This window comes from Panthera uncia, assembly GCF_023721935.1.
Source record: "Panthera uncia isolate 11264 chromosome B3 unlocalized genomic scaffold, Puncia_PCG_1.0 HiC_scaffold_1, whole genome shotgun sequence".
NCBI classification, from domain to species: domain Eukaryota; kingdom Metazoa; phylum Chordata; class Mammalia; order Carnivora; family Felidae; genus Panthera; species Panthera uncia.
In genome coordinates, this window is record NW_026057582.1 from 76,405,148 (window position 1) to 76,418,410 (window position 13,263).

The 13,263-nt window shown below is 46.3% G+C and overlaps 1 protein-coding gene across 1 annotated transcript in view; it reads right to left on the reverse strand.

The window, feature by feature from the left end:
• The window catches only part of RYR3 (ryanodine receptor 3), a 367,593-nt gene that overhangs the window by 188,037 nt on the left and 166,293 nt on the right, over positions 1-13,263 (reverse strand). The window contains exons 28-31 of the mRNA XM_049611650.1: positions 5,815-6,023; positions 3,751-3,926; positions 2,401-2,437; positions 532-695 (exon numbers count right to left, since the gene is read on the reverse strand). Coding sequence (XP_049467607.1) covers positions 532-695; positions 2,401-2,437; positions 3,751-3,926; positions 5,815-6,023 — 586 coding nt within the window. The remainder of the gene's footprint in view (positions 1-531; positions 696-2,400; positions 2,438-3,750; positions 3,927-5,814; positions 6,024-13,263) is intronic.

Below are 13,263 nucleotides of genomic sequence, written 5' to 3' on the forward strand. Positions count from 1 at the left end.
GAGAGGGGGCACAGACTTCCAGCTGTCCATTTGTATCTCCTACTCCTGGGTCATTTTTTTTTTAAAGTTTATTCATTTATTTTGAGGGAATGAGAGAAAGCAAGCAGGTGAGCATGTGCGAGTGAGGGAAGGGCAGAGAGAGAGAGAGAAGAGAGAGGGGAGGGAGAGAATCCCAAGCAGGCTTTGCACTGTCAGCGCAGATCCCAACACGGGGCTTGAACTCACCAACTATGAAATCATGACCTGAGCCAGAATCAAGAGTTGGACGCTTAACCGACTGAGCCACGCAGGTGCCTCCATGGGTCATGTTTGATACCGTGATGGAATTATCCTCCATTTTCACTAATACACTTCTGCCATAGTATTGCCTATTTAGTGAAGGATTTTAAGCCTGTGCTTCACTTTTCCTTTTTCATAGATACTGGGATGTTTCCTTCTTTTGGGGTGTTGGGTGGAAGGGAAAAGAAGACAGCTGCAGGGAGAGAGTGAGGAGCCTGGTGGCTGACCCTGCCCGCTTGGAAGCCCCCTTACCTTTCATGGACCCGGCCTCTTTCATCCCCTAGAGTAACAGTCACTGTGCAGTTTTTACTCAGGTCAAACTTTTCGCTGTACAAGTGATAGTCCGGTGTCACCCATCCGACCCAGACGCAGGAGGGGTCCTGTCCAGCGAAGATGCGGATTGCATAGTAGCACTGCTGGGGAGAGACCACAGAGGGGAGTGAGTGGCCCCTGGTGGGGGGGCCAGACATGACAGAACAAATGCAGGAGCCCACGTGGCCCTCTTTCCTTAAAAGGCACACACCGCTCTAGAGCTGGGCTGCACTACACTCCAGACTTAGGACAGGCTGACTAGAGAATCTGCCTTCCCTATTTTTCCCTTTTGTGTGTGCTTTAGCATGGAGACAATCGAGCATTTAACCTATCAAGGGCAGCCGTTCAGAATGGCCAGCACAGAACCCTCACCCTCTCCTGGGCACTGCCCTTGCCCTCAGAAGAGAATAGTTGACAACTTCTGCTGCCCTTTCCACTTCCACAGGGACGTCCAAAGTATTTTTTGTGGTTGTTTTGAACGTCTTAAAAAAGATGCTGTAAAAGCAGCAGCTCACATGGTGGCCGAAGGCGCCCTGTGTGGCCATCAGGCTCAACGACAGGCACTATTGAGAATTACAGCAGTTATTGGCTGGCATTGCTATCTGAAACACCACGCTATGACACTAGCTAAACCACGAGGTAAGTGACTGCTTCATCACGTGCCTTGTGAAATTGAACACATTTATTCTTAATGAAGTTACTTTTATTTGGAGCCTGTTGTATTTTTTTTTTTTTTTTTTTTTTTGATTAGGAGACAAAAGGGTCAGCCAGTCAAACGGGGGCTTGAATCTCACCGCCAGCAGCTATTAACTGTGTGCCTTGGGCAAGCCATTTGTCCTCTATGTGTTTCAGAGTGCATAATATGGTCCCTCTTGTGGGGATGCCGTGGGAATTAAGTGGGAAGGTGACTCAATGCACACAGTGTACTACCCTGCACTTCCCGTGACTTCCTGATGATAGTTAACCTACAGGCTTGTGGTTGCAGGATAAGTTTATAGAAGGGATGCCATGGGGGGTGCCTGGGTGGCTTAGTCGGCTAAGCATCCGACTTTGGCTCAGGTCATGATCTCGCAGTTTGTGAGTTTGAGACCCATGTTGGGATCTGTGCTGACAGCTCAGAGCTTGGAGCCTGCTTCACGTTCTGTGTCTCCCTCTCTCTGCCTCTCCCCCACTCACATTCTGTCTCTCTCTCCCCCCAAAATAAACAAACATTAAAAAAAGTTTTTAGAAGAGGTGACATGCATTTCTTGCAAAGAAACGTTTTTTGTCAGGTGCTAAAGAAGGATGAGAGAAAGAAAGACATTATCAAGTGTTGCTTTCTGACTACTGTCTAGCTATATAGAAAAGAGACCAACATCAGTTTCCATCATCTGGACCATTCCCTGCTCATACTTCTCACTTGATTGCTTTCAACATTATTGCTGGCACTGCTCAGAGACATGGGAGAGTTGATTCACAGAAGTTTACACACAAGAGCAAACAAGAGGATTAAATTAAGGACCCCCCCCCCCCATGTTCATTTCAATCAGAAAGGCAGTACTGGTCCCTGGTGGCAACTGGGCACAAGTACACCATGATGCACAATTAGAGCTCCAGGTGGAGCTTCTCCTTTGTACTAAACAACTGTCTTTCTTTTCCCCATTTGAGAAATGTTGGAGTTGTGTTCTGGAAGCATCAAGATGGATATTAAAAGGCACAGTAATTGGCAATTAAGGAGGATCTCTAGATAGATCTTTGCTGTAAGGGGCATATTCCCAGGCACAACAAAGAATCGAATCATGAAAACCATAATTGAGAACATTTACTTACTGTTGTTGTATGAGAGAGTATTTCTTGCATCTGTTTCCTGGGGTGGGGGCAGGGGGAGGAGATAATCCATGTTTTAGTTATTCAGCTGTACAGAGAATTCCACAATTCGGACAGGCAATTAATCTACCTTTAATGATGAAGGCAAGGTTAGAAAACTATTTTCTATACACGAGTGATCCCAACTGGTCTTGGGACTTGTGCATTTGTAATCTGCTACCACAAGCCAGGACTGTGACTTGTTACTCTTGTCTCTCAGCCCAGATGGTAAGTGAGAGCTAGGGAGCGGTTGAAGAGACTGAAATAACATAGGCAGGGATACCTCTCAATACCTTGTCCTGTTCTTTCAAGCAGCTGTACTTGTTTAAAGCTGGGTAGATACTGAAACCCTAGAGGCAACCCAGACAAGACAGCTCTAGATAGGCAGACATACATCGATGATTAGAAACAGACATTAAAGGAAAGAAATACAGCAAGGAACATATATATTCCTTATCAGGAGGGAAGAAGTCTTAGTACTCCTAAGTCACATAGCTGCTGGGCTGGACACTGGCCACAGTTATACAAAGACAGTAGTATTTGCCTTGAGAAGCTTTTAATTTCACAAAGGCAACAATTGCACCCTCTTATGCACCTTCTATTCCAAAAACATAGGATTTGTAGGCTGCAAGGAGGCTAAGGACCCAGAGGGCTCAGCAAGAGTGCAAACTTTCCCCCTGGATGTGACCCTGTTTAGCGTGACTGGTCCTCTAATTATGCACTGCACAAACACACACATGCATACCTGACTGAAAGTGGAGAGAACCCTACCCACATGTTCCAGTTGTACCTGGGTGAAATAGGGGACACCTGAGAGGCTCAGCTGGTTAAGTGGCCAACTCTTGATTTCAGCTCAGGTCATGATTCTATGGCTGTGCGACCGAGCCTCACATTGGGCTCCACACTGACCATGGAGCCTGCTTGGAATTCTCTCTCCCTCTCTCTTTGCTCTCTCTCGTGCCCCTCCTCTCTCACTCTCTTGCAAAAATAAATAAGTAAACATTAAAAAAAAAAAAGAGGGCGCCTGGGTGGCTCAGTCGGTTAAGTACCCAATTTTGGCTCAGGTCGTGATCTCATGGTTTGTGAGTTTGAGCCCCGTATAGGGCTCTGTGCTGACAGCTCAGAGCCTGGAGCCTGCTTCAGATTCTATGTCTACCTCTCTTGGCCCCTCCCCTGTTCATGCCCTGTCTCTGTCTCTTTCAAAAATAAACATTAAAAAAAAAAAAAAAAGAAAGAGAAGAAACAGAAAAATGGAAAGCCAACTTTACAGCACACACGATGAGCACCTCTGAGAGTGGGAGGCCTCGCCCTCACCTTTTCTGGAATGCGTCACTGTCCAAGCAGGGGCTGTGGCTGAAGGAGGAGTGGCATTCGACGGGCATGCTCAGGCGTAGGTAGATCATGTTGGCATTGCTATTCTGTGTGCCGAATGTCTTGTGGGTCACCTTGAGGCATGGAGGGCTGTCCATAGTGCCATCTATCCTCACAACCTGGAAACACCATGGGTCCTTACCTGACACACCTGATGGCCCGACCTTGACCTTGTCCCTCCTTCCTTCATTGATATTTCATATGTCATGGCTTTCTGTGAACTATAAAAGTTGTCACCAGTGATAACCAAACCTTATTCTCACTGTTCCTCGGATCCTGCTCCATACAAAATAACAGATCTGCCTCTGGCTAGAGAAATTAAAGATTTAAAAACACGCTCATTGGGTTTTCTGCAAGATCAAGGGTGGCGAACAGGTATAACAGAGGTGGTGGTATCTGAATGATGCAGCATGGCATCTGCTGGGGATGACCTTTCAGATCAGGGGGTAAGTAGCTCAAGAAGAAGATGCTTCCAAAGATTTCCTTTGTCAGTGGGCAAGTGGCTATTTAAGGAAAAAGCAGAAAGCCCAAAGCTTGACAAGACACATCACAGCTCCCTTGGAGGGGTTGTCTCCCACCCTGTGCATTTCTCAGCCCTGCCCCAATCACAGCCTAAGGGTTGAAGTGCCTGTAAATACTGGGGAAATTCCCAGGGTGCCTGGATGGATGAGTCAGTTAAGCGTCTGACTTCAGCCTATGTCATGATCTTGCAATTTCTGAGTTTGAGCCCCACGTCGGGCTCTGTGCTGACAGCTTGGAGCATGGAGCCTGCTTCAGATTCTGTGTCTCCCTCTCTCTCTGCTCTTTCCCTCCTCATGCTCTGTCTCTCAAAAATAAATAAATGTTAAAAACATTTTTTTAAGTGACAATAATAATTAAAAAAATACTGGGGAAATTCCCAGCACTGGGGCACAGCATCTCAAGGGGTGGGGTTGGAGGAGGAATGATCAAAACTGGGTTTTTTAAAATGTGTGATAGGGGGTGCAGAGGAAATAAACTAAGAAATAATAAAAAACAACAACAGTAACAATAATAGTAATAATATTTTTCTTATGGTCTAAGCATTCTAGAGAATAGTTCCTATCCTGGGGTGAGTGTGCTTACATATTTTCGTGTGGTTTGTAGATGGTTCTAATAGGGTCTCGAGACTCCATCCGTTTGTCAAACAGGTTCATTAGTTCCAAAAGTTTACGAGCCAGCTTTCTAAGGTGCTGATCATCAGGTAAGAATCAGAGAAATCAAAGTCTCTGCTATTTAAGACTATGGGGACAAGTAGAGGACTAAGTGTTGGTGCCTGTTGGGTTTGCATTGGAAGGTCAGTTAGGAGAACTTACCGCCAGGTGGAAGCAAGCCACTGCATCTTGCCTCAATGGAGCTGATCTATCTGACTTTGCATCAGCCCCCTCACCCATCTCCTCACCCCCCATGAAAAAACCACTGTGGGCACAGGCAAACGGAGCCACGTAGATGTTCACCCAGCACCTTCATCAGGCTCCTTACAATCTCTGGCTCTTCCCTACTCCCTCCTACAAGATGGGGGCATTGTAATCAACTACTACATGTCGGTCTGAAATGCTGGAAGCAGTTCTGCAGAAACTATCCGGGTCTAAAAGACATTACATTAGGAGCAAGAATTCTGTCTAGGACATATCATCTCGAGTATCAGTAACAAACGCTCTCAGGAAAACAACAATTAAGGTCTTTGGATACTGTATGGATATTGCCACAGCAATGCAGGAACATCTGGAGGATACACAGTAGCCCAAAGGCTTGGGGACTGATCTGCAAGGATGGACGTGCGAGGTGGGCGCCATTTGTAAGGTGCCACTGGGCTGCCCCGGTGAAGGTGGCCACGATTACAGCCCTGAGCACCAGCCGAGGAGGTGGCTGGGAGGCTGCCAGGGCATGGACTTAGGTAAGCAGCTGCCTGTTGACACAAGCATTAGCAGGAGCTTAGGGCCTTGGCCCACCTGCCCTGCCGGGGCCAGCCACAACGTGTAACATTACCTCTATGTGCGGATGATCCTTTGGCACGTTGACAAATGTCGGGAGGCGCTTGCTGAACCACATCGCCACGTCTCGGTTCATGTTGACAGCAAAAGGCTCAAAGCCCTCTTGGAGGCCGCACATGGTATAAAACTTGAAGGTACTGGCATCCATCCCAAGATTCATGCGGCCGATCTGAGACAGTCCCAGAGAGCAGATGGGCACGAAGCCTGCAGAATGGCGGGGGAGAGCCTGCTTCAGCCCACGGGACCAGCCCGGAAGCTGTGAGGGAGTCAGACCCTGGCTTCTTCAACAGCTCTGAGTCCCAGTAGGAAACAAGGGACACCATCCTTGGTCTTTCTTCCTGGCACACAGACTCCAACAACAGGAGGTCACACGGAGTCTGTGGCTGCTGCTGGTGTATGGGGAAGATACCTGAATTTGGTTCAAAATTATTTGGGTGGGGGGAACCATCATTCAGCCTAGATTATTCTTTTTTTTTTTTTAAACTTTTTTTTTTAATGTTTATTATTTGAGAGAGAGAGAGACAGAGTCAGAGAGCAAGCAGGGGAGGGGCAGAGAGAGAGGGAGACAGAATTGGAAGCAGGCTCCAGGCTCTGAGCTTCTAGCAAAGAGCCAGACACAGGGCTGGAACCCACAGACTGCAAAATCATGACCTGAGCTGAAGTCGGCCGCTTAACCGACTGAGCCACACAGCCTTAAGATTATTCTTAAGGTGTTAATAAATATCAGCTGGAAAAGTAAAACCAGTAAGAGGATAAGTAAAATTCTTTACCTATGCTTTAGTTAAAAGTGAGATTAGGCCATGGGAAATTTTAAACACTGCCCCAAACAAAACAACACGAGAAGCCTCAAGAAGGACTTAGTACCCAGGGGTGCGTGGGTGGCTCTGTTGGTCGAGTGTCCGACTTGGGCTCAGGTCATAAGCTCGCAGTTCATGGGTTCGAGCCCTGCATTGGGCTCTGCTCAGAGCCTGGAGCCTGCTTCAGATGCTGTGTCTCCCTCTCTCTCTGCCCCTCCCTGCTCATATGCTGTCTCTCTCTTTCTCTCAGAAAAATAAAAACATTAAAAAAAAATTTTTTTTAAAGGACTTGGTGCAAATAGCCTAACGTCTCAGTGCCTTCCAGTGAAATGAGGAGTCTAACAGTTCTTCCCGTTTTGAGTCTGAGAAGTTTTACATGCTAACAAGGACTCTGTTGGTTTACAAAATACTATTTACAAACTGCCATACCCCCAGCCTGCTGTTGTGGCCCCCACCCGAGCAGGAGGTGACACTTCTAGCAGGAGCCATGGGAAGTTCCTTCCTCCCCTCCTATGGCTACTGTCTCTTTCCAAGCTCACTCCTGCATCCCATCATGTTAAAAAACTGCCATGCAGAATATTCCAAAGCAGAGGTTCAAAATGTTTGCTGTTCTTGTTTGTGGGCTATTTATAAATCATAATTGTGGACCAACAAATCAGCAGGGCTGGGAAAGCACTAATTATCCCTAGAGCACTCGGCAAGGGAGGAAGGGCTCTGAGGCCGGTGGCTAACACAGGGACTGGAGCCCCCACAAAGAAAACTGATGTCACTCCTAAGACAGGAGTGTTTATTTCAGGGGAAATTTAAAGGCCAACTTTGGGAGAATTTACATTCCACAATAAGAGGTTTTGTCCATAGACATCAAGGACAAAATTCACTCCTAGAGTCCATGCTTATGTATCATTACCTAAGTCACAAAGTGTCTATGTAGACGAGCCACATACGTGAAAAGTGAATCCTGCACAAGCTAAGAAACTACGAACTCATTTAGGACACTATTTGATACCATCTAATATCATTTCAAATAAAAGAGCTTTAACATAATGCTAGCAGAATAAGGGTGATGTTTCTACAGAAAGCCTCTGCTCCAACACACGGAGGACTGAGAATACACCAGTGGCCTGGCCCCTAGGAAGGTAGATGGGCAGGTCAGATAAGCACCCACTCATGCAACCTCCAGAACAGGTTCTATGCTTCTGGCATTTTTGCGACAGGAAACCATCTCCTTTCTGCAGACGGGGATGTCTATAATTAAGGAACCCTTGGAAATCTGATTCCAGTGTGGAATGAGCATTGCTTATTAGCAACATTTCTTGGGTCCCCACTGAGACAGAGGGCTCTGGTTTGCACTATGAGAAGATGTAAAGGAAGGAAACTATCCTGATCCCAAGGTGCGTATACAAACAGGACAAAACTGGACTAGAGAGCAGTGAATGTTCTGCTGTAAAACACCGCTGCTCCCATGACCGCACTTTGGTTTCTGCTAAAACGGGTAACATAACCCAGAAAACCATCACTATAGCGGTCTTGGAGCCATGATCATGAAGCAGCACAGCCCTGAGGTAAGCAGAGAAAGGGCATCTCAAGAAAACCTGTCTTCTCTACTGACTTGAGTGGTGGAACGTACAAGCAGTAGTCACACAAGCCTAAGTGGGAAGAAGCGGGGCTGAGTACTTCGGAATAACTCAAGTCACAGGAGTAACTTCCTAGTCACAGACCCACTGGCAACAGGAGATACATGCAGAAGGAAAACAGGTAATGTTTGCATGAGGCCTTTTTTTCTGTGGGGCTTGGGCTTCTCCCCATTCCTAAGCTACCAGCAAAGCAGACAGCACTTTACTGAGGACAGAACTGGAGACTTGAGGAGCTAATGGACATGACCAAGGTCATGAGAAGGGCAAATGACAAAATGGGACAAGACCCCACACACTCTGACTCATAGGTCAGCTGCCAGTCAGTGTGCAAGAGAAGGGGGTGGGGAATTTTCCAAGGGATGAGTGCCCCAGCTTTAAATAGCAGCCATATCCCAGGACAGAGTCCCATCCCTCCAGGGCAACAGCCCTCTACACAGGGTCCAGCTAAACAGAGCACAAGAGAAGGCATGGCCACAGTGGTCATGGATGTGACAGCAGTGGGGGAAAGACTGTTGGGCACCTTCATGGGACCAAGTGGGCATAGCCACGACAGCTCTGCAACACATCAGAAAAGAAGCTAAGTCCAAGGTTTGGGTCAGAAAACAGAAAACCGAGAAAGGACCAAGAGCAAAGATAAATCCTCATAAGGTGCCAGCACTTTCTCCAGGGGAAGAATACTTGATATATTCAGCTGATAACTGAACCCAGTGAATCAGTTCCCTCCACCTGGCTGAGAGGCTCTAGCTGATGATTCCATTCCTGAAAAGTCCTTTTCATGAGGCATTAAAATGTCATGTAACTTTCTAATTCTGCCTAGTAGATAACTGGGGGGGGGGGGGGACGATGATAAACCACAACAGCTAATGTTTATCAAATACTTTCTAGGTGTTGGGCACTGGGCTTAGCGCTCTGCTGATTCGACTCACTGTTATGCCCATTCTGCAGAACAGGAAACCGAGGCTTAGCAAACTGGGTAACTTGCTCGAGGTCTGTCACCTGGTAAGCATGCAGAGCCAGCATGTGAAAAAAGCTGCCAGAGAAACGGTCCAGAGCAAGTAACTGGGACTGAGGCCAGGATGCCTGGCTTGCTAATTCTTATCTATAGTAACTTGCTTTGTGACTTTTTCTTTACTTTTCCTAAGTGTTAATTAGTTGAGCAGTTTGCCTCTAGATAAAGCAACTGCAGACCCACAACCACCAACCACTGTAGGCTCCTTACACGAAAAGGGCTACCTCTCAAGCGGCCACATGGCTTCCTGGAGTAAATCTGGATAACAAGGTCCATTTGGTAAGGCCACATGGCGTTCAAGTGAGCAATGACTCTCACAAACAGGGGTTTGTACTTTGCACACAACTCGGTTAACCCCTAGCTTCAAATGAGACTGGAGAAGTAAGTGGACAGAAAAATAAAGGGGAAAAGAAATGCCCCTCCACATATGCAGCATCATAGATGCAATGTGGTAACGTTTTTGAAAAGGTCGGAGGAGAAGACTTGCACATAGCCTTATCTTGAACCAGGATATGCATGAAGTTCTTGTTCCAGGAGAGGAATGCCAGAACACAGACATTTACATCCTGCCGAGGACTCCAGGTTCCAGTAAGTTTTGTATCACGAGGCCTCCTGACTACTTCTGTGATTAAAAAGAGGGAGAGCCAGGGGGCCATCTTTCAATTATTCAGGACCCTGGAAAGAAACTGGTTGGTTCCCTAGAAAATCTAAACCATGGCCCCGGTGTCAATCCATTTTAAAGCTGTGGAAAGACACGAGAGCAGCTCACTAACAGTAAAGGAAAAACGAGATCGTGGAAAGAGCTGGTTAGATGAGTGCCCAGGCCCCTCCTGGGTGTTTCTGAGAGTCTCACCACAGTAGCATGTGTTTTACCCATTCGTTTTCATTTCTTGTTAAGCCTCCTGAAGATGGAGTCCAAGGACAGCCCGGAGGTAGTCACGAGACTTGCAGCAAATGCTGCACGTTCCCTGCTCCAACCACTTTCAGAACCATAGCACCCATCTGGAGAGAGAATGGCAGGGGCCCCTTGGCACCAATGTGGCTTGCATGTGGATGGCAGTGACGCCTCCCGCAGGTAGGTTTCATCAGCCACCTATGGAAAGAGCTGCCAGCAGAGCTGGGGGATCTGTTAAATCCTGATGGGCCAATGGCAGGAACAGCCCGGGAGGCTGTTCCCGCAGACACCGAAGCTCTAATGGAGCAGTTTGTCCCTCAGGGGAGTGCCTGGCAGAAAGGGAGCACAGGGGACCGGCAGTAAAGCCTCATTCAGACGCCACATTCTGAGGTCTAACAGGACGCTCAGACTTGTATTTTCTTCTCCTCTAAATGGAATAAAAGAGAAGACTGATCGCAAAGGTTTCACCAGGGAAGCTTCTGAGCTTTCAGATGCTATTAGGTGACAATGCTGAAAGCTGTAATGGTCCAAGGCAGGGATCAGAGTAGGGAACAATGATGAGGACAATTCTAATGAGGCAGATAAGAGTATATCAACTCTTAGGATGCAGAAGAGGACAGAGGTAACAATTTATAAATAAGCCAGAGGAAAACAGCCATGAATTAGAATGCTTGTCCCCATTCTTTCACCAAAGGACTGGAAACTTCCCACCAGCACAACTCTCACTTCGGGAAAGGCCTGAATCAAGGCTGGGATGCTGGTGACCAGAATAGAAGCATATAGGGGATTTTGCTTTATGGAGGGATACCGTGTACAAAATGCTTTGTTTTCAACAGATGCTTTTCCTAACAGCTCCAGGCAAGAATCGCTGCCTCTTTCCCCCTTATGCAGAGAGCAGAGAGATGCTATAAGGGCTATTCTAGGCCTCTGGACTATTATTATCAAAGAATGGTATGGCGACTTCCTTTCAACTGTCCTTCTTCAGACTCCTGAGCCATCACAGAAGTGAAAGAGCCTTCCAATTAACCTTGTCTCTGTGTTATTAAAGTGCAATACAATATTACAGCATAATATGTGAATATGTACAATTCTATTATAAAATAGCTCGCTAATAATAGACTTTGTTATTCTGAAGGTCAGATCATGTCCCTGTACACAAAGGGTCCAGGAGGCATTTTTTTCAATACAACACAGATGATCTCTAAAAGCAAAGTTACCCTCAAACATCCCTCTTCTTTACAGTATTCCTCTGCTGAAAGCCTCCAACAGTTCCCATGCCCCAGAGAGTGAAGTCCAAGGGTGCTTGGCCCAGATTAGACAGCACAAATTTCTTGAATGTAAATACCAAGTCTTGGTATTTGAGACTGTCCTCTGTACCTTCTCTATCTTTCCAGTTTCGTCTTTTATAAATTCCAGACACAAATCTTCCAAACTCTCCCACCCTTTCCTGAAGTTTCCTGATCCCACACTATTACTCACACTACTCATACACTAGTATTATTACTGCAGTTATATTCCCAGAGGGGAACACCCTGGCTCCTTTGAGGTGGGCATCTGTCATATTCTTTATTTAACATCCAGTTTTAATACTGCATTTATGGAATTGCCATCTGTATTAGTCGTTTGCCATTTCTAACCTACTGCCTTGAATTATTACCTTTTCAGAGTTATGTGTTATTTATTGTTACAACTAGAAAATGAGCCCCTTATGGGGCGCCTGGGTGGCTCGGTTGGTTAAGCGTCCGACTTCGGCTCAGGTCATGATCTCACGGTCCGTGGGTTCGAGCCCCGCGTCGGGCTCTGTGCTGACAGCTCAGAGCCCGGAGCCTGTTTCAGATTCTGTGTCTCCCTCTCTCTGTGACCCTCCCCTGTTCATGCTCTCTCTCTGTCTCAAAAATAAATAAACATTAAAAAAAAAATTAAAAAAAAAAAAAAAAGAAAATGAGCCCCTTAACACTGCTATGGCTTGTATTTTTATATATTTTGGACCACTGCTTTTCATGCTTTCATTTGTATGCAAACCCCTGGGGTCTGTTGCCACCAGTTTCTGGTCCACTAGGTCTGGTATGGGGCTTGAGATCCTGCATATCTAACAAGTGGGCCACACTTTGAGTGGCAAGGCTTTGAACTTCACGTCTAACTGCACAACACACAAGATTCTTATCCCTTCCTTATGTGGAGCCAAAGCCTCATAGGTAAGTCAACTCCCCTAGTTCGTACACAGTAGAGCCAGGACAAGTTTCCTCCTCCTTGGACTCTTTCTACCTTAGGGAGCTACTTTCCTAGGGGATGAGTCTCAATCTTCTAGTTCTTCCTTTTCCTCCTGGCCTCAAGAAGAGAGCACTGCATGTAGTGGGTACCAGGCAGGTATCTGTTTTCTAAGAACCATGTCAGGAGGCGGATCTTCTACGCTGCCCTCAGGTCCACGTCCCCATTTCCTCTGCTTTGCCTCTGAACCAGCACAGAAACATTTCTTTCTGCTGGTGACCTCTTTCCCAAATGTCTCCAAAACACAAATCTTTAAGGCCTTGATTTTAAACCTTTTTGGCAGGCATTAAAATGTGACCCCACCTGGCTTTAGTCATCCTGTCTTTCTAGGAAAATATACTCAATTGCAAGCTTTCTGTTTCCCTAAATACTTGGCTCTTAGAAAAATCTTTGAAGTTCTCTTAGAGTACAGTTATATACAGAAAAGAGGTGTCCATAAAAATCATGAAAGTGACTTATAGAAACTCTGTTAGTAGAGAATTGTTTAAAAAAAACTCTTAGTAGAGATTGTTAAAAACTCTGCAAGTAGAGAATATTTATTTATTATATATATACAGTGACACGTATTTCTGCTGCTCTCACCTATGTAGTTCTATTCTTTTTAGCTTTCTTGGTGAAAAAGGTTTCTTTTTGTATAGTGTTGGAAATTTAGAGCCAGCCGGAGCCCTCATCATTTAGAGAGAGGGAGATGAAGTTTAAGTCCACCCAAGATGTCCTAAGTGGAGAGCAGTAGAGACAGGAGGAGAGTGGCCTCCCACCTTCTCGACTACTCTGCCTCATCCCCATCTGTCATGAAGATGGCAGTGACACAGCGTCAAGCATAGGGATGTACGTACAGCGG